Genomic DNA, 25,096 nt, shown 5'->3' with positions numbered 1-25,096 from the left:
TCCAACTCTCACAATAATACAGCCAAAGATTAAAAAATTATGTGATTCACTGTTTGAAATAGGACAAACCTCTTATCACTTTGAGAGGTCCTCTAAAAGAAGTGAAATGAGAGGAAAGGCTGTATTTTGCATCCATCAAGGATAATTAAAAATTGAATCCATTTTTGAAATCCCATTGCCAATCACCTTGAGGATTTAGACTTTATTTTAACAAAGCCTATCTGATTGTCTCCTCACAACATCTGGTAAATGTTGGTCAAAACTTTCCAACCACCACAGCTGTAGGGCACCAATAAGTCAGTCACAGGAAGAGACTGAAACAACAGTGCTGATAGGGTGCCATTCAGGAGAAGACCACCAATGTATCTGCACGGAAATTTGGCTCAGATAGGGCTGAAAAAGGCAAGGGAAGAAGTGCTCCCATAATCTCTGGTAATCCTAAACTCAGGATTATACATTTATAAACAATGACTATGAAGATATTATTAACAGGAATAATATCACACAGAACTTAGCATAAAAAATGTAACTACCCTGGATTTTCTTCTGGCACACCACCAAACACAAAACAATCTAAAAAGGAAGAAGATGAAGAGTTCAGTTCTGATGTAATGGATATGAGATACACCATCCTCGCTTGACTTCAGTCAAGAGTTAGTGGCAAAATGTAGTTAAACTATTAAATTCGTGTGAATTTTTGGCTCGCTCAACTATTCAGTTACGTAAGGCTATGCCTCTGATTTTCCATTGTATTGTACAGCATGTTCAAGTATTAATTCTAGCAAAAAGCCCATATGGTTAGCAAGAACAAAACAACAAATCACTTAATTAAGATTTTATCATTTTAATTTTCAACAGAAGACATTTATACTGCTGCTTATTAATCCGCTGTGGTTTTTAGTTAAGAACTGTGTAGGCTGAGTAAACTTGCGTGCATGCATATCAATGGATATTTCTACATGGGTAGATGTAGCACTTGGCCAGAGTAATCTGAGGAACACGGGGCTGTTGGAGACACTTCTGTGTGAGGATCTCACACCAGCCAGGATTCACACGACTTCTCTCTCTCCTCTGCTGGAGACGTGGGAGTCAGCCACAAGATCTCACAGGGAAAATGCAAGAGTCAAAATTGCTCCCCAGAGAGGTGCCCTCATCTTGCAGAAGGACACATCCTTTTCTCAACACACCACATGGAAGTGCAGCAACCCAGTCCCAGGCTCTGCTCTGTGTGGTTGTGCAGGGAGGGAAAGGTGTGCTGCACAGGGACACACAAGTGTCACAAGGCCAAATGCCCATTCCTGGTACATATCTCACATGCAGATCTCAAGTGTGTGCATTATTTGTGATGTAGGACTGCTGTCTCTCCAATTCTCTCCTTTATGACACACCTGTACCAGGAGACAGTCCCATCACTTCTTCCCTTGCCTCCCGAGCTCACACCCTCCACCTTGTTCCTAGCCACAACAGCCAAATGCTCACAGCAGAAGTGATTTGACAGCATGCTTAAAAGAAACAGAAATGCATCTTCTAGTCCCAGCAACAGGAGGAAACTGCAACATGCAAACTGCTTTAATACAACAGCTTATTCACTTTTCTCTTTTTCTTTCATGGAGGAGGATTCTCCAAGATACTACTTTTCTTTTTCCCATTTAAAATTCTTTGTTCCATCTCCCTGCCTTGAATACACACCTTACCCACCCCAAACACCAGCTTGTCATCCAAACTGTTGCAATCTCAACAGTGACAAATGCACTACTGTGAAGTGCAAAGTACGGAAAGCTGCAAAACAAAACCCTGGAATTAAAAACTTCTATTTTTGCATACATGCTGCTTAGATTACTGCTTGAATTAACCTCTCGTAGTCATTCAACAAGTGTTCTAGAGCAAACAAAATACACAGAACATATAAAACCCTCCTGGCAGGTCCCACATCCTTTACACCAAACAGTGCAAGAAGCAGGGCTATTTTATACTTGGTTGCTTGGCTGACAACTAACCCTCATCTCAATCAAGCATTTACATGTTGGGAACCAGGATCACCTAATTTATGATCAGCTTGTAGCCAGACATGTCAGTGCTTTCTTATGACAGCAATTTATATATTCCCTCAGATATTTACACCTACTTTCAAAGTGGTGGCCTAATCCATATAAATGCATTTACTTTCTTAACCCCACCCATGCAGCCTGCCTGACCTCACACTGAGGGCTGAGATCAGCAAGCACTCGTGGAAAGCTTATGGCCAGTTCATATCAATTTAAGCAAAACAGAGCCATAGTTGCAAGCAGCAATGCATCAGAACTTTGCCAAAAGCAGGAGCCAGATTGCTTTCTGATAACGTATATTTACCTGACAGCATCATCTATAAAAAGAAGAGCATTAGAAACTTAGGTGATGGCACTTCATGCATCTGTAATACCTGTTTCAAAAACCCCTCTGAAACCTTGGGTGGTAGGGTCGGGGGAGGGTTGATAAAACATCTTTCTGGTAAGATTTCTGAAAATATTTCAATTTTTAAAATTTCCACTTCTGGTAAAATAAGGGAGAGTGTGAAGAAATTAAAATGGACAGTTTTCCTCAACCTGACCTTTTAAGGCAGTCCAGTTTTCAACTGCTTTAAAAGATATAGAAAGCACAGCCAAAAGACTCCTGTATAAGGTGACTCTTGCTTAGAGAGACTGCACATGCAAGAGTTTGGGTAAGAAATGTTTTTCCAGGGGAAGTCCGGCTTCAAGATCATTATTCCAGAAAGCCTTGCCAGGGTAAAGCCTACAAATTATCAGTGAATGAGATTAATAAACCCTCAATGATCTGTTGTAAGAGCACCACAAAATAGCACCAAAAGAAATAATCAAAGGTTTCTTCATAGTTCTTGATCATGCATGAAACAAGCTCAGCTATGTTACAACAGGAAAGACTCTCTAATGCCATAAGTAGAAATTGCAGGAAGCTTTTAAAAATGTTTCACATTTTTGTTGGAGTATTTTGGACTCAAACCATCTTAGAAGCCTTGTCAATAGCTCCTTTTTCTTCATAGCATTGTCAACAAAAAGTTAACGATTATTTAGGAAGAACATAAGAGAATATATATAGCTTTAAAAGAAACTGAGATAAGCAGGAAGAGACTTGGAAACCTAAGCAGAAAGTGATGATATCCTTACTCATTCAATAAACTCATGTTTAGGCATTCCAGCTCTCCCTGTCACCATTTCTATTGGCCAAACTGTGAATAAACATGAGGAAAAGATAATTAATCATATTCCCTGAAATTAAATTGTCCAAAACAAGCAATGGACCTAAGAATCTGAAACCCCAGTGTTTCTTGTGGCACACAGAATTCCTTGTGGGGGAAACATCAGAGAACCAGAACCAGCTTTGCTTCCCACACTGCCCATTTGGGAATTCTTTCTTATTAATAGAGTGAAACACTACAGTGAGATTGACCTACTAGAATAGACTGCGGTTAAAAGGAGGCACTGGGCTATGAGCTCAGAATTTCTCTTTTCCAAGAAGGTCACAAGGATTCCTATGTTGACCTCATGAGGGAGGCAGTCTCCAAAAGAGACCAAGCAGGGAACAGATTTGCTCATAAATACAGACTCTTCGCAGATCTTTCCATGGCCTCCAGTGATCCTCCCTGAAACTTCAGCCATATCAGTAATGGCCAAGGAGGAAAACCACTCATGGTTTCATACACACACTTCCACAACTCAGTTACATACTGAACTCAAAATTGTAACAGAATCCTCAGAATCACAGTTTTCTCTAAGTTTGTGGAGTTATTTTAACAGCATACCTCGAGTGAACAGTTATGCCAATATTCTGTGGTTTAGAAAAATTAAAAATTATTGCCAAAAGTTAAAATAGATTATTTCTATTAAAATATCACTATATAGCAATGTTTAGAAAGATTGAAAATTCTTCATTGAACGGGTGGTCAGGCATTGGAATGGGCTGCCCAGAGACACAATGGAGTCACCATCCCTGAAAGTGTTCAAGAAATGACTGAGCAGGGCACTCAGTGCTATGGTTTAGTTGGCATGATGGTGTTTGGTCAAAAATTTGACTCAATGATCTTGGAGTTCTTTTCCAACCTTAATGATTCTTTAATCAGGTGTTAAGCAGAAATCCCTGAGGAAAGGAGGGGACTTTTATGCTCAAACTGTGCTAGAAAGGTGCCATCTGAAAGACAAAGACCTCAACTTCATGCGCAATCTGAGGAACATATACAGGAAATGCCACCATTAAAAAGAAATACTTCTAACTATTAAAAAATTCAGCACTTACTTATTCCAGAAACCCAGAGCCATGCTCAGAGTAAGCACATGAGACGGGATTGTTTTACCCTCTTGGTACAACCATGCATTTACTGTGAAACCAGAAAACTGCTTTTTGATCTACCTCTACCTTACAAAAACAATTCAGTGCTCTTATTTCCTAGGCAACTATAAGCCAGGCAGCTATTTCTAGTCAGTCATTCACAGTGTGAAACATTGGACAATGCTTCTTCTGCCAAGCCATCTGGTTCTCTACCCCAGTGATCAATGAGAAAAGCACAACTGACAATAGTAACTGCTAATTAGGTAAAAAATGCTGAGGATCACTCATGGCAGGAGGAGGAAAGGAAGAGGGTCCTCTTAGGAGTGTCCTCCTGAGAGAGGGTCCTGAAAAACAGTACCTTATTTTTCTAATTTATTTGGATTAGATTGAGAGAATTAAACTGATACCAGATGACCTCGCTACTAAGTTTATTATTATTATTATTAAGCTGCTCTTAAAATTCTTTTAGTAATGAAAGCCCAAGAAAGCAAAAGTTTCAAAATATTTCAGGAGTCTTTCCTTTTTTTTTTTTTTTTTTCAGCTTGATAAACTTGTAGAGAAACAGAAAGAAGTTCACAGAAGAATGCTGGAACAACTTCTAATGGTCGAAAAAGCACACAGACAGACACTGTATGAACTACAGGAAGAGAAGAGGAAGCACAGCAAATACATGGAAAAAAGTGATGAGTTTACAAACTTGCTGGAACAAGAATGTGAAAGGTAAGGTTACCTCTTACCATACTACTAAGAAGTATGTACAATTTAACATTAGATCTAAGGATCTCTCTGCTTTCTTATTTTGTATCTGCTAAAAATCACACGTATTTGTGAAACTGTATTTTGAGAGTTCAACTGTGAAAACATAACTAATGACTTGTGAGAAACAATAATGTCTACATCTCCATCAGCCAGTAAGGTAAGTCAAATGGTTGGCAGATTCTTCAGCACTGTTGCAGGATGCCAAGGATGTTACACTGCAAAGAATACATGCAGATGTATGATGTTATAACCAACAGAAGCAGGTGAACCTTTCAGTATATTTTAGAAGCTTGGTACACACTACAGTACAGAAGAAAACAGAACATGTCATCAGGCAAGCAGCCTTTAATGGCAGAAGAAAAAGCCATGAGGAAAAGCAGATATTTGGACAAAACATAGAAATACATAGAGAGAAAGCAAAGGCAGAGGATAATTTCCAGAAAGCTTTGAAAGTAAGAATGAAAAAGCTTTCATATCAGGGTTGGCATAAAATCCATAAAAACAGCTTTATTTTTAAAGAATAACCTAGAAGTGCCACAGCTTGTTTAAGTACAGTGTTACAGTTTCAATGCCAATTCTCAGAAGAATTAAGAAGAATTTAATAACATTTATTATCTTTAAAAGAAACCACCTTATACTGTGACTTTTCTGAATCTGCAATAAAACTGAACACATCCTAAGGAAAAAAAATATCAAAGATTATTTCCTATTCCCTGTATAGCTAGCCCAGAAGATAGGAGAATATCGTCTCAGTTTCCTTTCGCTTAGGAACAGATGGAAATCTCTGGGTGTGAGAACGTCAAGCCCATTCCAAACTCACATTATGCACAGATAATTCTTCTTTTGCTTGGCCTGTGTAACATCATGTCCTAGGTATTCTGGCAGCATTCACCTCCTGTGCTGCACCTCTCTCCTGCACACCCACCAAAGGCAGCACAGCCGGATTTACGGCTCCCAGCTACAGAGGCTGCAGAAGAAAATGCTTTGCTTCTCAGAAAAATGTGTATGGATGCTTGCAAGCATAGGCACACAGAGAAAAGCACCTACTAGGAAATGTTCTTGGGAATCATCATCATCAGGAACCAAACCCTGAGATCAAGGGAAGTTTTCATCTCTGCTGTCTTCTCCTCGAAGTCTGAGATATTCATCTCATAGAGGCAGAGCTAGTCAACAACACTTGCAAAGAGTGGCAAAATGTTACATCAAAATGTGCTCACACTCTGAAGAGCTGCACAGAGGAAAAGACTAAGCCGTGGAGTAATTTTTATTTTTTTTAAACAGGATAGACATGAGATTAAAACACTCTTCCCTCCTCGATATCCCTCTATCCCTCCCCCTCTGCCCCCCCTCTGTTCCCATTCCCAAGAAGACAGTAAAGCATTTACCACTGTTGTCTGCTACTTTTAGTCAGGCTGCCTGGAAAATGGTGGGAAGAGGGGGAATGCTAAGGTGTTTAAATAGCCCTTAGAGGATACAATAATAGATTTCAGATTAAGTCTCAATTTTGATTTTTTTTTATTTTGACGATGTATTTTATGTGGAAAACCTTAAGGGGGTGTGATGTCACTAGCTGAGCTGATTCCAAATGGTTTGCCAAGTAATGTCACCATCAAGATCTCCATATAGTTGCTTGCCATAACAGAAAGAAAAAAAAAAGAAAAACCCAATTAAAAAACCCACAACCAAAACACCACTCACCAAGTTAACACACAGCTCTTCCTACATGAGCCTGCCTGATATGGCAGTGACTTTTCCTTCCACTTCAAAATTCTTACCAAAATTTATATTTTCTCAATTTACAATGCAAATTTTGCATTTGGATTAAGAACAAATAGAACTCTATAAAAAGTTTCACATGTGAAGCAATGATATGAATTTTTACCCTCAATACAAGTTAAAAAAAAAAAAAAAAAAAAAGGCAGGAGGTATTCACCAATGAACTTACTTTTTTTTTTAGCCGGAAGCAATATCCTCTTCTATATGATGGATATATAGCATTCCAAACAGAATTTCAGGTTCAAAGCAAAATCCCTGACTTCAATTAGCCAAAGACTTGCCTTGCTTTTATCAAAGAGCAAGACTACAGTATATGCTAAAGATATCCTTGGAGGCTATACAATGTATAGTAGCCAAAGAAGGTACATGAATAATATGTGACTATGTGATCAAAAGGGGGAAAAAAAATAGATGTTATGAGAAAGTGATGCTGAGATTCTGAAAATTCCGTCTTATGACAAGAATAAAGAAATTATTAGTTAGATCCAAGTCCTACAAACTGTTCTGGATATATTTTCAAATAAATAGAAAAGTGCAGAAAGAAAGCACTTCCTCTCTCTTGCCTCAGGAAAAACGGAACTGGAACTGAAGAATTTTTAAATTAAAATTTTAGTGATGAATTTATCAGATGATCATGTTTCACATAAACTAGACAATCCTTCATCTCTATGGCCTTTATACTGCCTTATGCCCTTCATCAATGACATCTCTCATTGAAAGAGTTAATGTTTGGATTGTGCAAAATATAAAAGTCTTCAATGACTCATGTGAGTTCTTCACCTTAACCATTTGACTTTACAGTAAGGCAACAAGACTGTCCTCAGCAATTGTACATTGTTAGATTTGAGAGGTTAAGCTCAGAGTGAAAACCACCTAGATATGAGAACCAGATTAACATTCAGTGTTAACTCTTTAGGCATTTTAAGCCTTTTTCTTGTTGCCAGCCAAGAACTAATCCTCCATAGTCTTGCTGTAGGTTCAGAGACAAAGACTGATCTTCAAACTGAACAGTCTCATTCCTTACAACAGATATTTAGCAGCAAACAAAGAATAAAACTATGCTACTGTCACTGTATTGATTCATCTTTAGTCACACTTTTAAAGCATGCAGCCACAAACAAGCCACAAGCCTGAGAAACCCCTAGCATATGAGTAGAACTTCTGTGGAGAAAAATAGGCCAATGGACAACTAGTTAGGTCTTTCCTGCACTTCAACATCAAAGATTCTCCATGTGTGTGTGCAGACCAGACAAGAACACCAAGACAAAAATGGTAGTGTAGCAAACTAAGACAACTAGAGTCCAGAAGAGAAAAATTTGTTGTATTGTTGGAGCTTAAAGAAACAGCAGCACTGAAGTTCAGAGGAATGTAAAGAATGGTAGGTTCCAGAGCTGGATACACAGACGACTAGGTGCACCTGAAGAATCACACCATAAAAGCTACCGGCCTTGTTTAGAAGCTCTTGTGTTTCATGGGGTTGGAAGATGGAGAGCAGAATTAAGGACTACAAAGAATACTTTAGATTCTAATGAGTCCATTGTTATCTCCCCTGAGGATGCATGCATTTGTCCAAAGTCACTTACCCGCATTCCAAATTTTTGCAGCACAGTTAAATAATAAAAGCTGCTGTTTTAGAAAACATTTTACAAGAGTAAAATATGAAACTAGAAGGTTTTCCAGATATGCATGTTTCCAGTTTGAAAACACATGCCATATGTATACAAGTATTTATGCATTTACATAGTACTCTCCACCCCACAAAAAAAAAAAAAAAAAAAAAACCCTAAAAACTAAAACAACAACCAAACAAAAAACACAAAAGAACAAAACACTAACATATTCAGCACTTACACAGTCCTTTTGCACTGCATATCTCAAGAAGCTTTAAATATTATCTAAGCACAGCTATTCCTCATTTTCCATTTACTGAAAAGAAATGAAGGTATGAGGAAAATAAATCAATCACAGGTACCTGCGGGTTAAACTGGATGAAAGCAAGAAATGTGCCAATGGATAGGTGTGCTCCTTCTTCAAACTTTCTATATCCTATATAGACCCTCAGCTATACACAGGGTAAAGTTTTATTACAAAGATACACCCATTAACAGGTGAATGTTATTCAGTAGGACAGGGGGAAAAAGGGAGTTTGCTAATAAACAATGCAGATACATTTTTAAAGGCAGTTATGATAAATTTTTCTCACAGAATTCAAATTTTAGCACAAAACTGCAGTTTGATATAGAAGGAATTAATAAGACCCTCAGGTTAAGGATCATCTACTAACGAAAGGACCTTTTTCTATGAAACCTAATCTGCAGAAGTCTCACATGTGTAGTCTTTCTCATCTAACAAAACACCACCAAACACTGCTTTTTACTCCACCTGCTGCCACCCTCGATGTCAGTCATTTAAGACAACAACCTGTTGATTGATACAGCTTGGAAGTGGTCTCTGGAGGTCTCCAGCACAACCTGCTGAGTGCAGGGTTAAGTTCACAGTCAAAGCAGGTTGCTCAGATCCTTGTCCCACTGACTACTGAAGATCTCCAATGCCAGTGATTGTGCTGGCTGCCTGGGCTCCTGATGCAAACTCAGGCATCTTCACCAAAAGACCCATTCCCTCAGTTTCATCGTAGGCATCATTCTGGTCTGGCTTCTGCATCACGTTCAACAAAATTGCTCTCAATAAAAGCTTAATAAACATCTCTTCTGGCAAAGGCCTAACTTAATCCATCTTCACTTTCTCTGATCATTTGGCCGTCTTGGGCACAAAGGAGCTTTCAGCAAGCGCTTCCTTGCCGTTTTTACCCACACACTTGTGACTCCAGCTGGAGCTTATTTCTCTGAGTATTCACAGTGTACTCTGAGTTGGAAACTTACCATTGTCCACCTCTGCTCTGTTCACAGCACTCCATAGGTCTTACTCTTTATGTCTTTTCTACATCCATTTACTCCCTGTGCTTCTCCTCACAGAAACTGAAAGTCAGGCATCATCTCTATGATGATGACTCCAAGTGTACTCCAGCCATCACCAAAACAACAAATCTCACCATACGAGCAGCCTGTCATCATTCCCAACTCCATGAGAACAGAAGGGAACCAGTCTTTTATTCCCTGGCTTCATCCTTACAGTTCTCTAATACCTCCATTCTTAAAACTGGGGTAACTGCTTGTCACTCAGCCTGTTGTACCTAGATGCTTTTTACCTGAGCCTTCCTACATTTAAGTCTCACAAATTCTTGTTCATAGCAAGTCCAAGAAAAATAAATATTAAAAAACAAAGGAACAAACAAGCTGAACGCACACCTAAATAAGCCAAACATCTTTCTGTACTTCCAAATAATTAAATCATTTTCTAGGCCCTCACTTAAAAAATATTCTTGATCATTTCCACATTAGCTATTTCAGCCTTCTCTGTATCTTCCTTGGATGCACACTCAATGCCGAATTAAGGCTGCGTTTTTTCTCTTGTGTACATTCACAGTACACTCTTACGCTCTAATGCAATGTTATGCACTCACATGGACTAAACATCACACTAACTGTACCAAAATTAAATGATATTACAAGACGGCTCAGAGTTTGAGTTGGTAAGAAAGGTAATTTCATGAAACTGAGAGCTCCAGGCAAAGAGTTTGGGGTTTATTTTGAAGTGTCAGATGAGAGTAATTGCTACCCACAGTAGATCAAGTAAACAGTGCTGAAAAAGTGCTGGACAGGGTATCAAGGAAAGAAGGAATCATTATATCTAAAAGGTGAAGTGTATTAGTTGCCACCATAACATTGCTATACTTTAATTCAAACACATCAGAATAATGATATTTTGCATGTCCAACTCTGGAAAATTCAATATTCTGGAAGACTGGGTATAATTAATATTTGCTATATTTCTTAATGAAGCCAATGATATATTATAAGAAGTAGGACCTTATCTCTACAGAGAGCTGCAGCAAAAATAAACACTGTCAACTTATTTATTCTACACGTGTTACCAGCGGTTTTTAATTTCATGCAAACTGAACTATTGTTGTAGATTGCATTGTACTCAAATGCAATCATTTCCTTTTAGCTTTCTGGCAATGAGTTATATGTATTACATATGCTGGAGACTATGTATTGCAAGCTGTGAAACGGATGCCAGATCTGTGTACATTTGACCTTTTTCATGGGTATCTTGTGTTCTGTAGGTGAATGAGAAAGACCCACCACAAGCACAACATTAGCATTCTTATTCTGTATTACACTCCAATGGGACAGGCTCACTAATAACACACTGAGGCACGAAGAGAGACTCGAGGAAGTGATGTACACAGATTAATTACCTCATGCTCGTATGCGGAAAACTATGTACTGTTGCACTACATAACTTTCAACAGATGTTGTGAAACCAAATCTTTGTCACAATTCAAGGATTTGAAGATGCTTACAACAGCCTTTGTGCATGACGGAAGACAAAAATACTTTATCTTAAAGCAAATAGAATTCAGGGTTAAGATTCCAAAACTGTTAAACAAAGTCACATTCTGTTTTTTCAATGCAAGAACAAATGCAAACAGAAAGAGGGCTCAGTATTAACGTAACTGAGAAATTCTTTCTAGATTGATGGTGCAATTCAAAATTATTCCACCTACTGTCATTAGCAAGGAGGTGTGAGACCTAAATGACACATTTCTCACGCAACTCCACTGACATTTGTTGAATGATACAGAAAAATAGACATATTAAAATTTCTTTTGATTCTGGGCATGCAACATGTCAGTTCACTGTTTCAGGCATATTATCACTCTTAGCAACCAATAATATCATTGCACACTTGGAGGATGGACAGGGCACAATGAACAACCTTAGCCAAAGTACATTCTCCTACACTGCTACGCTGTAGCCTCTTGGGCAGGAAAAGAGATGCTCATTGCCCTCCCTGCAAAAGGACATAAATTCTGAAAAGGACAACTGTGCAAAGCCACCCTTTACCACCAGGGTAGTGCCCCTGGTCAGCACTCTTAACCCTCCTGTCAGAACTCAAAGGGAAGGATGACCTTTCTAAGCTGGCAAGTCTCAGCATATTTATGGCCCTTGTAAATCAACACCTAAGCAGTGACCACCATGGGCGATGAAGCACAGGCCAAATATGCTCATGAAGAGGCACTGCTCTCAGCAATAGGGACTCGCTCCAGTCACCAATTTACATTTCCAAATAAGACTGAGTGCACCACTCGGTGAGTGGCACAGCATGACAAGCCTAATCGTAAGCAACAATAGAAGCAGATGACTGTACCAAGACCTGTGACCAAAAAAAGACAGGGTGCATTTCTGATTCATTGCAGGGTGGGACTGTGATAGAGGGAGAAACTGGCACTGAATTTTGTAACTGTAACTTTGAAAAGCAAACGCACAGCACCAGACAGACAAACAAATCCCTAAATCGTTCTCCAAGATAGAAAACTCGACACGCTCATAATTTTCCAAAAAAAGTCATTGCTATGGGAAAAAATGTACTCCTGTTTGAATGTGGAGGAGGAGAAATCTCAATGAAGTTAAGATCTTTTCTGTGGCAGGAAAATTTAAGTGACTTACATGTGCTATAATTAGTTTCATATCTTAAAAACAGGCAGGAAAAATGGCCATGAGAACTTAGAATGCAAGTCACACATCAGTTACCAAGACTTGTGATCTAAACTCAACCAAGTTTCCCATGGCATGCTGTGAGCTTCAATGCATTTATGCCCAACTAGAAAACCTCTGAGTACTATATACACACATATGAGAGAACCATGCATGGGAGACGGCAGCAATTTAAGAAAAATGTCTCAGCCTCAGACTTTGTGCCGAGACAGTAATTTCAGAGAATAAATAAAAAGATCAAAAGCACTAGATCTGTTAAGAACAGTGACTACTCGAAAAAATTGCTAAAAATAAAGACCAAAATCTCACATGGCAATTTTGATTTTCATGTACATACATTACTTTGTTTCTTGAGCCTGAAATGCCCATTTTAGAGCCTTTCAGAAAAATACCATGCATTGGGACAAGGCAACACAACCTATTTAATTCTGAAGATCAAGAGTGTGAATGCATTGAAAAACTATGTTCAATATCTGTATCTTTCTACTAAGAAGATTGGAAAAAAGCCACAGAAATTATCTAAAAGTTTGAGAATGACATATAATGAACTCTGGTTTTTAGAATTTGTGATTCAGACTTGTGTATGTTTCAGTGTGTGTAATAAGGAGGCACAGGTCAGATGGATGGCTCAGAGCAGCAAATAGGAGTAGATACAAGAAAACCTGGACTATCTAGCCTCTCCCTTGCAAGAGAGCTGTTCTCCAAATGCAGTGTTGACAGTTTTACTTCTCATTTCAGATGTCCAAAATAGAAAGAAGTCCTAATCTCCCTAGAAATGTTCTATAGAAGTTGCATTGTCATAAACATAATGACATTTTTCTATTCATTCAATAATTAATTCTCTTTAACAGCTCAGTACAGTACTTCCTCTACTGAAAGATTCTAAATACTTGGCTAGGACTGAAAAAGAACTCTAACACACCCATTTTGGCAACACAGAGATCCATAGAAGATAAAACCCTAGGAGGAGAGTTTGAATGGGCTGCAGTAAGATCTGCTTCAGGATGATTCCAAATGGAGAACTGCTCATTCCTCTCCTGTGGTAGGTCTCAGCTACACACCCCTTGGGATAAAATCTGACACAATGGCCTTTGTGAGGCACAACTTGAAGGAACTCCAAAGACTGAGCAGGAAGAGAATTAACCAGTCCCTTCATGCTCCCACAGAAAAGTTTATGATGGTCGGTAAAAGCTGAATCTCGTACAGACATTCAGCAAGGGAAGGCTCCAGCACTAAAGACCCTTGAACCATAACTTGATCATCAACAACAGCAACAAGCAGATAAAAAACTCAAACCAAACTGTCCTGATGAGTACTGAGAGATGTCAGGGCAAGTATTCTGCATAGAAAACTTTTATTCCTCTCCCCTTCCCAAAATAGGAGATAAAAAGCCAAAAGGGACAATAACACTGAAATTACTTGGTTAACTGATTAATGTCTGCCAGATTTGGCCCAGCATCAGATACCTTCTCCAGACTCTGCCTTTGTGTTGGAGAAGGGAAAACTCACTGAATCCAGAAACATGGTTGTTTTCAAATGTGTACATGAGCTTCATGAGATATACCTTGCACAGGTCTGCTCTTTTTCTCTGACCAAGATCCACTGAGCATCTTCAGCAGTGGAAGCTGAAGCATCGAACTTAAGGCACTGCAAAAGCACATCACTAAATCTGCTCTTTGTGTTGTTTACTTTCTCGCCAATACCTCCCAAGTCACACATTTTGCTTAAAATTATATGAGCTGATTAAAAACCTGCAACTTAAAATAGAGCTCTTCACTTTTAAAAGCAGTCAAGGCCATTGGCTTTTATATGCAAATGGGAAATTCCTTAGCCTCAGCACTTTGATTCACAGCATCTTCAAGTCACCGGGGAAAGACACATGCCCCACAGACATTAGCAGGTACTAACAGGTACTAAACCCTGTTTTTCTTAAACTACCCTTTCATTTCAGTAAACCGTAATTGTTACCATCTCACTTGCACACATGATGCTAGCCTCCTCCCTCCTCATAGTCTGAACAAAATCAGAGAACCTTGCAGAAAAGGAAATAAAACCTAGCAAAAATGGAGCCCGTGCACCCTCCTCTTCCTTCACTCTGATTTGTTTGCTAAAAATATCAGGGTTATCAAGAAATTCTGAGCACTGCCAACTTTATTCTGATGTATAAACTTACTACTAAAATGACTTTTAGGAATGTTCACATCCTACAATCTGTGTTTAAGTCATCAGGAAATTGGGACATCATTTATTAAATGTTTAGACAAGATTGCACATGTTTCTCATTTCAAAATTTCATCTTGCATCCAAATGAGGAACTGAGAAGCAAGACCCACTCCCTGAAATTCTAAAATTCTCCCTTTTTTTCAACAGTCTTGCCAGCTAAACTCTGGATGTCTTTGTCTTCTGTCAGACATTAGAATGAGTCAGTCTGTCCCTAATTGGCTTTCTAAAAGGGAAATTGAGAAGTTTGACAACATATTTGGATAAACACATTCAGTGGATAAAGTTACTTAACTTTTTATATCTCTAAGTTTGCTATAAACCTCCAAAATCCTTATAGGCTAGATTTAAGTATAGCCAATAAAAACTATAGGTTATAAATTAAGTTAATGAAAATCACTCTGTTAAAACTCCAAGGACCTTGTAAGCATGCTTATCAAAGCTCATCAAAGCTTCACCACTGTAATACAGCACCACATCCATAAATCCATGTTAGTAATTGCTAGCCATCCACAACTCTCATTGAAATATCAACCCTATATAGATTGCCTTTGGTCCAGAACCCAGTTTTCTCGTGGTCTCTGAACACAATGAAGCAGCCAACACTAGCTCTGAATGAAGAAGCTGTGAGTAAACTCTGAGTTTACACAGTTCAGTTCTCCTGAAAAGACAGTGAAAATTGCTGTGATCATCTGTATGTGCTTTAGCTCTCCCTGAGTGTAGCATTTGGCCTAGAAATAAAGGATGATTGAAATATACAGAGCTGAACCTACAGAAGGGCACAAATGCTGAGCTGATTTAGCTTCCTAAGCCCTCAGTTTCACCAGAGAGTAAGGAGGTTTGCAATACCACTTTGGGATGTGTCATTTCTTGAAAGAGCAAATATCCAACAGCATAATGTGTAGCTCAATAGTTTTATCAAAGGAACATTCTTACAGATTCAAGATCCTGATTTCTGTGAACTCCCATTTTCCTTAGCTCTGTATTAACTTCAGATGCAAAGAAAAGCAGGCATTCCAGTACAAAGAAAGAAAAGAAGGCATTCCAAATAGAGCTTTTACTAATTGCACAACATAAAACATTTATTTTACATGAATCAGCCTGTTTTCCACATATGCTTATAGGGATTATCGAATTTTAAGATAGGTTTGATCAAAATTCCTTGTCTGCAACCAATCTTAAAATTCAGCTAATTCCATTAATATCAGATTTCACTGCCAGCATTTCACTAAAGTCTGTCGTTTAACAGTTACATACGCAAAGATCTGAGTCTCAAAGCAGTACACACGACCTTGCCCTTGGGTATTCTGATCACTAAATGCAAAGACAGCTGGTTTTATGATACATAGCAGATATCCAGAGAATTTCTTGGAGAAAAGAGAAGGAGCTGTTCATGATAAAAATAACAACCTATAAAAGAATTTTCAATGTGCTTGGAGAAAAAAACTACCTTTTTAGCCACCTGACAAGACTGTCTCCAAGGCTACATCTTTAAAATAGTTCTACTACCAAAGCACAGGTTCTGGCATTACAGTCATATTTCATAAAGTAGTTGAGAAAATTATGCTGAGAGAAAGAATTCAGTTTTATTAGACTGTGGAAGCCTTTTGGAATGGGACGCACAACTTTATCTAAAATAAAACAAAAATGGCTTAAATATCTGGTATTTAAGCTTAAAATTGAGATTAAGACCATTTAAACTTAACAGAAAGTTGGCAGGTGCAGATGCAAACACAGTTCAGGATAACACACCAATTAGAGATGCAATCATTAAAACTCTGTATTCTTGGAAATAAAGCATTTAAGTAGCTAATGAAGTTTGACAGGAAATAGCAAAACTCTGTCTAACCAAAGAGCATTTCAAACAAGCATAATTCAAAAAAACCCCGAACAACCCAACAACAAACCAAACAGTCAAAGAACAAGGGCGCAAGGGCTCCTTTGCAATTTCAAGAATCCAACATAAAAATTAGTCCAGTTGTAAATGTGGCCATGGATAGAATGTGGTTTTATACTTCTGAACTATGTGAGAAGAACATCTAGAGAAATATGATTATACTATTGATAAGTATTTAAATCAAAATTAGAGAACACATTATGCTGATGTAGGAGCTGTACAGCTGCAACAAAACAAGGAAAGCAGAAAAGTGGAGCCAAATAAGAGAAATGTATTTTACTGTGTAAAAGCATGTTCAAACCTTCTGTGAGTTGAAGCACATGTACAAACAGATAATCATATAAATGCTAGACTACTGATCATCAATCAAAAATAATGACAAGGCCTGAAATCAGAATTTGGAGACCTTTCTCCTCTGAACAATAAAACACAAAATTAATTTGCTTCATTTGTCACAATCTCTCTTTTATTTGTATTTGTCCCTGACTGACAGCATTGGATTCCAATGTTTTGGAAGTCAAGGTTTCCACATTAGACTCTTTATGGAGAAAGAGTCTTTGAAGCCATCTGAATCCAAACTGCAAGTAGAAAAAGCTTTAAATCAAATTTGTACAACACAAAGCAACAAGTTTACTAGCAATAACAAGGCCTAAATGGTATTTAAGTATTTTAAGAGAACTTGTATTAAAAACTGATGAACTATTAGCTGGTGGGTCCTTAAAGCTGACAGAGAAATGGGAGGCAGCACCAGTTTTTAACAAGAAGATAAACATTAGTAAAGAGGAGAACAGGCATGTAACTGGTGAACACAAAAAATCTCAAGCCAGTTGAGGGAAAAGCAGAATGATGTGCCAAGTCTGCTCTTCCTCCCGACCTGTCCTCAAGTAATGCTTTGCTGCTCTGTCCTGTTAATCCTGGCATCTGAACAGAACCAAGACTGACTGAGCTTGGAGCAGTTAATTTACCCCTCTCCCAGCATGGACATGTTTCTCTTTAATGTGCATAAAAAAGCCCTTGAGGGTTTGACTATTTACATATAATTATTTGAAACAGATATTTACAAAGGCCAATTTTAACTGAGTTTCTTAGCCTATGTGCCAATCCATCATCATCCCATTTCTTCATCCATAAGCTAACTTCAACTAAAATGCAAGAATCTTCTGAATTACTCAGTATCTACTGGACTCTTGAAAACAGGTTATCTTTTAAGTGTCCAAGCAAGAGTGTAGTTTGACCTCGATAAGAGTATGTTGCAGAAAACCTTCGTGTTCCTCCCAAGGGTGTGGAAAGCCTGGTAGCTTGCACATTATTGGCCAATAAAACAAATCCAGTCATGAATCAAACTTCCATAACTCATTTCATTTCACAATACAAAGAGCCAGCTTTTTCCACAGCAAACACTGCTGTTTTTACAAACAGCTACCTATCCTCACTGCACCCAAACAAAGAAGCACTATCAGAAGTTTGATTTGCCATTGCAAAAGTTGAATATTTGGATAGCTGTAGAATATCACAACTTTCACTTCTTCCTCCTTTTGTTTCTAAAAATCAAAGAATGAGATCATGGAAATCCATGCATAAGTCTCTTGAAAATATCTATAATGAAATACTTAGTAAAATTTTAAAGAAGTAAGTACTAGCATGTGGCGTCATAGTTTGAAAAGAGCTCAGGCATGCAGCCTTCATTCTCCTAGAGAGCCACAGCCAGACTTCCCAATGAAATAAGGCATGCAACAATTCATAAAAATAATAGGGAGAGGAATAAAGATGCTGAACTTAAGGGAACAGTTAGGCTTTTAAAAATTATTCAAAATAAAGCAGAGCTCTCCTACCTCTAAGAAGAAAGGGAGAGGCTGTTTGTTTTTAAAAGAAAAATGCTAAAAATATCTTCAATTACATTTATCTCAAAAAATGCTAGAGAGAACCTATCACAAGTCCTCTTCAAATGAATGCACACAAATAAAATAGCAATTAGACAAAAATCTATATGATAAATATCTAAGTCACTGAAATATCTTCAAGAATTAGGACAGAAGAATACTTAGATCCCAACACAAGATGACACTAAGACCAGGAATGCAGAACAATTTGAACACCATTCTGCTTCCTTGTAGCATCCAGATGTCTACCTTAATTATTTAAGAAACTTCTCATGTTATTTTGTTTGTTCAGCTGTTATAATTGCAGTGGGAAAGAAATAGCTGATTTGCTGTATAATACCCAAGAAGCCCCTCCTTATTTCACACAAACTCCTCGCTTTCCTGCATAAAATGGAATGATGACGCTCTAAATCATTACAGGTGCCAAGCCTTACTCACTGTCATTGCATTCAGAAGAAATACATAAAACAAGAGAGTACAAACAACCATGTTAGAGGAATTTGTAAATACTTCATAAGGTATACACTAAGCAGACATTCAGATGCAAGTTTCATGCCTTGGTTTGTGGGTTTTTTTTAATGTTTATTTTATTTGATCCATCTGTTCTCAGATACTTCAGTCCTTAGTATTAAAATCATTCAATTCAATTTCCTTTTCTGTTCTTGTCATCAGCTCTATAAAGGGTACACAGTTTTGCAGTCATTATGGTAAAACACGGAGTTTTGATTGCAGCTCAAAAAGAATCCCAGCCTTCTCTTCCTATTCAGATTATGTTACTGTTTCTCCATTCCTACATGAGATGATTTCTTGACAGGTATATCACAGCACCTTCTAGTAAGCCTAACATGGAGCAAGTTCTGTCCTCCTACTGTTCATGTCCCTCCTCTGCTTTTGAGTATAGCTGTACATTATGTTCAGAAACAGAAAGATGAACTCTGTTTAATGTTTGGCATTAAAGGCAGGGTTCAGCCTATAGATCTCAAGTGGGGGACTTGGTAAAGATGCCTCCACTGTGGGGCTGGTGCCCAAGATCCCAGTGTTGTCCATGGAAATATAGCTCCACTCAAATGACTAAAGACAGACATCTACACACACTAAAATCCCACTCCAGTAGTGATGACCTGTAGATAATGTAGCTAGGTCACTACTCCTTTCCATAATGTCTCTTTGATCAAGCAGTTTGAAGGATAAATCTGTACTGGGCTCTTTATTTATACCACAATCACTTGCAGCAGCTTCTGGTACTTCTCCCTCATGTGCAGGTATTAACCAATGCCTCTGACCCAGCTTATCTGTTTCACATCTACAGCTTCTGCCTATTCAGATTTCTTACCATTCTACCTCTGTCTACACATCTAGACCTCACATTTCACTTTGAAGGAAACAACTCCTTAAAAGAAAATGAATTCATCAAATTTGGGGAGCAAAAAAAAAAGGCAAACAGCAAAATCACAGAAATTCTGAAAATTATATATTTCATACAAGTCCACTAAATTGCGTTTTGCATTCTGAGTTTGGACCACATGGAATGTGATAAGCAGATATGCCATGTATGGTGGAATTTGTGACAGTCCTTACTAGGATATACTTGGTAATAAAAAATAAAATAGTTAGGAAATTGGTCCCAAAACCACGTGGTTAAAAAAAAAAAAAAGTAATGTGAGATAGAAAAAAAGTTCTTTGATTACTGCTGTCTTTTCTCATTACTCATGTAGAGATATCCCTATTTATCAGCAAAGGAAAGGAAAAATATATGATGACATTTTCATGGGAAGGGGAAAAAATACCACCCCTATTTGATTCTTAACTGTTTGGCCAAGTTTAGAGTTACAAAATGTGTTTATATTAAGAACCTGGGGTTTGTTTGAATGCTTACTTTATAAAAGTTCTGACTTGAGAAGCTTGCAGAGCTAACTGCATGATACTGTCAGTGTAAATTACAGGTTTTGTTTGCTACAGCCTTGTGCAATGAGCAGCTGGCCAAGAGCCAAAAGAAAGGGCATAATTTAAAACACACGAACAGTTATATTCTGAGATATTTTGTTTAATGTTTAATAAGCTCCCCAGGGAGGGAGAAATTACTAAAGCACATTGTCCTGACATGAGCTAAATCGGTCCCCTCTTGTCACCACATTTCTGGGAATTTGTCATTAATGCAGTAGATGAACATAAGTCCATATACATACACATACACACACATGCATACACACTCATATTTTTTGTACATATGTATATTGAGAACATTTTATTTTACAGTTTTGCACATCTGATGCTCTGTATTGCTTTCCACCTTTCTACTGAAGCATCCATACACAATGAAATTTCCATACCCATTTATACATACACTCATCTACTCTCTCTGCATGACTTCTTATTTTATATGTTAAGAGAGGACACAATCAAATGCATCACACACAAAGCATCATAAATGGAGAGTGAAGGCTGTTCAGAAACTATTCTTTAGTTTACTTTGCATTATGGAAAAAGAAAGCCTCTATAAAAACAGAGCAATTACAAAACTAAAGGTATGTCAAAAAGCTTGTTTCTTTTGTTTATAAAGAGATTATGACACTTCACAGGAATTTCTAAGCCCAAAAGTTTAGGAAATTCTGCTGAACCTACAGATACAAAATAAAGGCCCTGAAATGGTTGACACTTGTTTCTGAGGATTCAGCAGCATGCATGAAAAAGAAGGGGAAATTATTATTTTGAATTCAAACGTATTTCTGATTAGAAATCAAAATGAGACATTATTATAGAATGAATTATTCTGTCCACGCTTACCCTCATAGTTTGCCTCCTACACGTCTATTAAGTATTCTATGCCAAAAGTCTTGATATTATGCTAGAACAAGTGTTCTAACATGCTTTACAAATCTTTTTGCTCTGTACTTCCAAGTAAGTATGAAATAGCAATGACTGTTATTGGTGCCCTTAATATACATAAATCAATGTGAAAAAATTAAGGTATTTTGAATTCCTGGAAGGAAGCAAAGAGAAAGGAGTTTGTAATGTCTATTCTGAGACAGGGAGGAATCAATCAGAAATGAAAAAACCCTGTCCTGATGACCATAATCTCAAGTGCATTTAGGTTTCAATTACTGTCATCTATTTACATTGTTGAAATATTTATTTCATTAGTATACAGGTAAGATATTTTTGCACACTTTAATTTCTCCACACTAATACGCCAACATCCTAGGAGTTAACATCTTTTAAAAACATACAAACATTCTGCTTAAAAGGAAATCATATAAAACAACATCAGAAGACATTCTAGACTTTTAAAGGCCAAATATTTACATAGGACGTCTACTCCAATCACATTGCATCCTCCTCTTAGAATATTTACAAACTTCAAATTATAATTTGCAATAAACCCCCAAAGCATTAGATTTGTTGTCTCTTCAGTTTATTCAGAGAGCTCCCCAGAGTATGCAATTCCAAATCATCTCCAGGCAAAATTTCAGCATGGAAAACAATCTACAACAGCATCAGCACTCCAGACAGGATGGAGAGGTAAACAAGAACACTGATCCCCTAGACCCATAGAAGAACCTCATCCCAGTACAGTAAACCAACACAGCTTATATTTGAGACTGAAAAAATCAACTCCAATGACAATGGATAAAAGAATTTAAAGAATTTTCAAGATGCTCAAATCTACTGCTATTAGAAGTTGCAGCTGGGAGAACATCTTACCTCCTCAGCATTAGAAAAAGCAGATTGAACCCCACCATGATATCCAAATCCAAGTCCATTTCCAACTATACTCAAAACAGTTCATACCCACTGCCGTGTGCCAGCACAGGTAACACACTCAAAAGCCAGAGCTACAAATCTGCAGAAAGCTTTTTTCAAATATCCAAAGTTATACTTTCAGAAGCTAATAGTTCAGTAAAAACAAGAGTGACTTTTTACAGGACAACTAATTCCCAGTACTTCTGCTAAGAACAGGATCCTAAAGCTCAGGTGATCTAGAGAAGGATTTATCATTTTATTGGGAAAAGACAAAATATTGGTGGATCTTATCTAAAGATATGTGGCATAAAAGCACAGTTTCAACCCTCAGTCAGGAAGAGAGGACAGCAGCTGTCTCTTCTCCAGCATTCGCTATATGGTGATTGAAGTAAAATGGAGCAGTAGAACTTCTGTTCAGCTCAAGAAAAGGAAAATGAAAAAGGATGAATTCACTGCTAGCATTTCACAAATAACTACATGTGCACGTGTGTTCCATACCCAGCAAACAGCCCATACATGTCCCTTTGAAATCTGCCCTTCTACTGGATGGCTGCCACTCATGGCACACAGACAGGCAACAACTCTGTTGCTTTAAAAAGCCATAAAAACCATTTGGAGTTTCCCACACCATAAAGATGTCACACCTCTAGACTACAGTTACATGGTGGTGGAGTACAACATCATCAGAGCCATGCACCGATTCCCTCCTGACACCTGACAGTGGGTCACAGTTTGTATGTTTCAGCAGCAAAAAGCTCTTCCTCTAACATGACAAAGTCCTCACAGGATTTTATGCTGGTGCGACGGCCAATCCAAGGAAAAATTCCGATCAGTTGAAGTGTTTATGATACAAAATATAGTTCTCTCTTTAACCTTTAGTTGCTCAGAAACCAAAACATTACCAGGGCAGCAGAAAGACCAAATCTCTTTAAATGTACTCCTCAAACTGATGCATAATTAGGAGGCAAGGCATCACAGAAAGGATAAATGTCCTTGTCCCTTCTGACCTACATTGCTGTAGTCTGCACATTTGCAGAACTCTGCTTGCATGGAAGTGATTCCACCAAAGTCAATAAACTAAAAAGCTAACAATCAAACAAAATAACCCAAACAAATTACAGAGCAATTGAATGCATTTGCATGTAAGTAAAATAAGACATACAGAAGCTATCAAATAGAAAATATTTAATAATTTTCCTGAAACTTCTTTTAAAATGTCTCCTCTTTCTTTCCAAACAAGTAGTACATTAATTTTTGTTGCACAGGTTCCTCTCTCCACATAGTTAGAAATCATTTTCTTCTTTCTTAACTTCAAAGATTTCTATGAATTTCAGATGCATTTTCTGGCTTTTTGCTAACATGGGTAACAGCCAGAGTAACATAAATAGGTTTCCTTTCGAAACATTTGTTTTAAGTAATTTTGCTGATAGTATTTGTGATGTAATTTACTCTAGTAGAGATACTAGCTCAAATTTTTCAAGTTTTCAGACTGTTACTTGTTAACACAATACTAGTTATGGAGGCTGTTAGTGTTCACTGGGGTTTTTTTTGTTTGTTTGTTTTTTGTTGTTGTTGTTTTTAAAGCTAGAGCTGGTTTTTAATCTACTTTTAGAAGTTTAACACAGCATATTTTCTGAATCTAAGTAAGATTGGTAAGGCATCTGCCCTTCACTCCCCAGAATAAGCCACAATTGCTAGCAAAATGCAATCAATTTACCAGTATTTATAATCTCACATAAGACTTAGCATCTCAAAATTAAACCACTAGACCATAAAATCCCAGAGCCAGAAGAGGTCAGAAAGAAGAGTGAACAAAATTAAAATGTCGTTTAGTCAATTTTCCTTTTCCATGCAAGGACTAAGATCCCCATGGAGTAAGGGCCATAACAAGACCAATCAGTTGCCAAGTTACAGTTTTCCAAGGGCCTCACCACTCTTCAGAAAAGAGGCCACATTTCTGAAGGCAAATGTGGTGGGAGACATTCTCCCAGGGTTTAGATAAATCATTTTTCAATAGAAAGAAAACAGACTGATTTCCTCCTAGGCATTTTCGAGAATATATTATTTGGATTGTAGAGTTTTCAGCTTCAGGCCAAAGAGCACTCCTAAACACACATTTTACACGTCATCAGAAACTCTACAAGACCAAGTTTGACCTTGACCTTCCCAACAACACTCTCCCTTGAAATGAATTATTCAAGTCAGGGCACAAAATTAACTGAGGACACAGAAAGAACTACCTGCATTCATTAAGCAGTATATCTTACATTGCATTAAACCATAAACATTCTAGATAACTCAGTATGGTAAAAAAAAAATAAATATATATATAAGGCACAAAACTGAATATTAAAACAAACGAGGTTTTCAGTTCTTCCTCTTTTAAAATGAGAATATAAATGAAGGTTGGTTTGTCTATTTGCATCCAGATTTCCCCCTCTATTCCTTGGCTGAGGCTCTGAACCTCTCTCCTATCACCTTCCACTCCCTCACAAAGCAGAGAAATCATGAAGGCGCTCTAACATGAAGGCCACGTATAGAAAACCTGAATAAATGGAGCATACATTTTTGTCTTTAAATAAATCAGTCCCTCAGAAGTTAAGTGTACCAATTATGTGGCTAACGTTAGGGCAACAAATTTTTCTTTGCCTTCCTATTGCCATACGCCTGTCATTTTTTTCCTACATTTTCCACTCACTGTTTCAAACATGTGTTGCCACTTACATGCCAAGAAAGGAATCTCTGAATTACCCCCTTCAAGGATGATGGAATGGCAGACTGAATGGAGCCAGAGAGAGCACCATTAGCAGTTGTTCACACTTCTGTTTTCTCTTAACTTCCTTTTCTCCAAAGTTTATTCCTCCTATGTGGAGGGGTCTAGA

General features: G+C 37.8%; 2 protein-coding genes across 2 annotated transcripts in view; one reads left to right on the top strand and one right to left on the bottom strand.

Moving 5' to 3' along the window:
* CMSS1 (cms1 ribosomal small subunit homolog) overlaps positions 1-25,096 on the bottom strand; it is a 222,429-nt gene that overhangs the window by 145,826 nt on the left and 51,507 nt on the right. The window lies entirely within an intron of this gene.
* Positions 1-25,096, top strand: part of FILIP1L (filamin A interacting protein 1 like) — a 62,881-nt gene that overhangs the window by 4,507 nt on the left and 33,278 nt on the right. The window contains exon 3 of the mRNA XM_066340916.1: positions 4,862-5,040. Within this exon, the coding sequence (XP_066197013.1) occupies positions 4,862-5,040 (179 nt within the window). The remainder of the gene's footprint in view (positions 1-4,861; positions 5,041-25,096) is intronic.

The sequence above is a fragment of the Sylvia atricapilla genome, chromosome 2 (assembly GCF_009819655.1).
Source record: "Sylvia atricapilla isolate bSylAtr1 chromosome 2, bSylAtr1.pri, whole genome shotgun sequence".
Taxonomy (NCBI): Eukaryota; Metazoa; Chordata; class Aves; order Passeriformes; family Sylviidae; genus Sylvia; species Sylvia atricapilla.
This window is presented reverse-complemented; position numbering and strand designations above follow the sequence as displayed.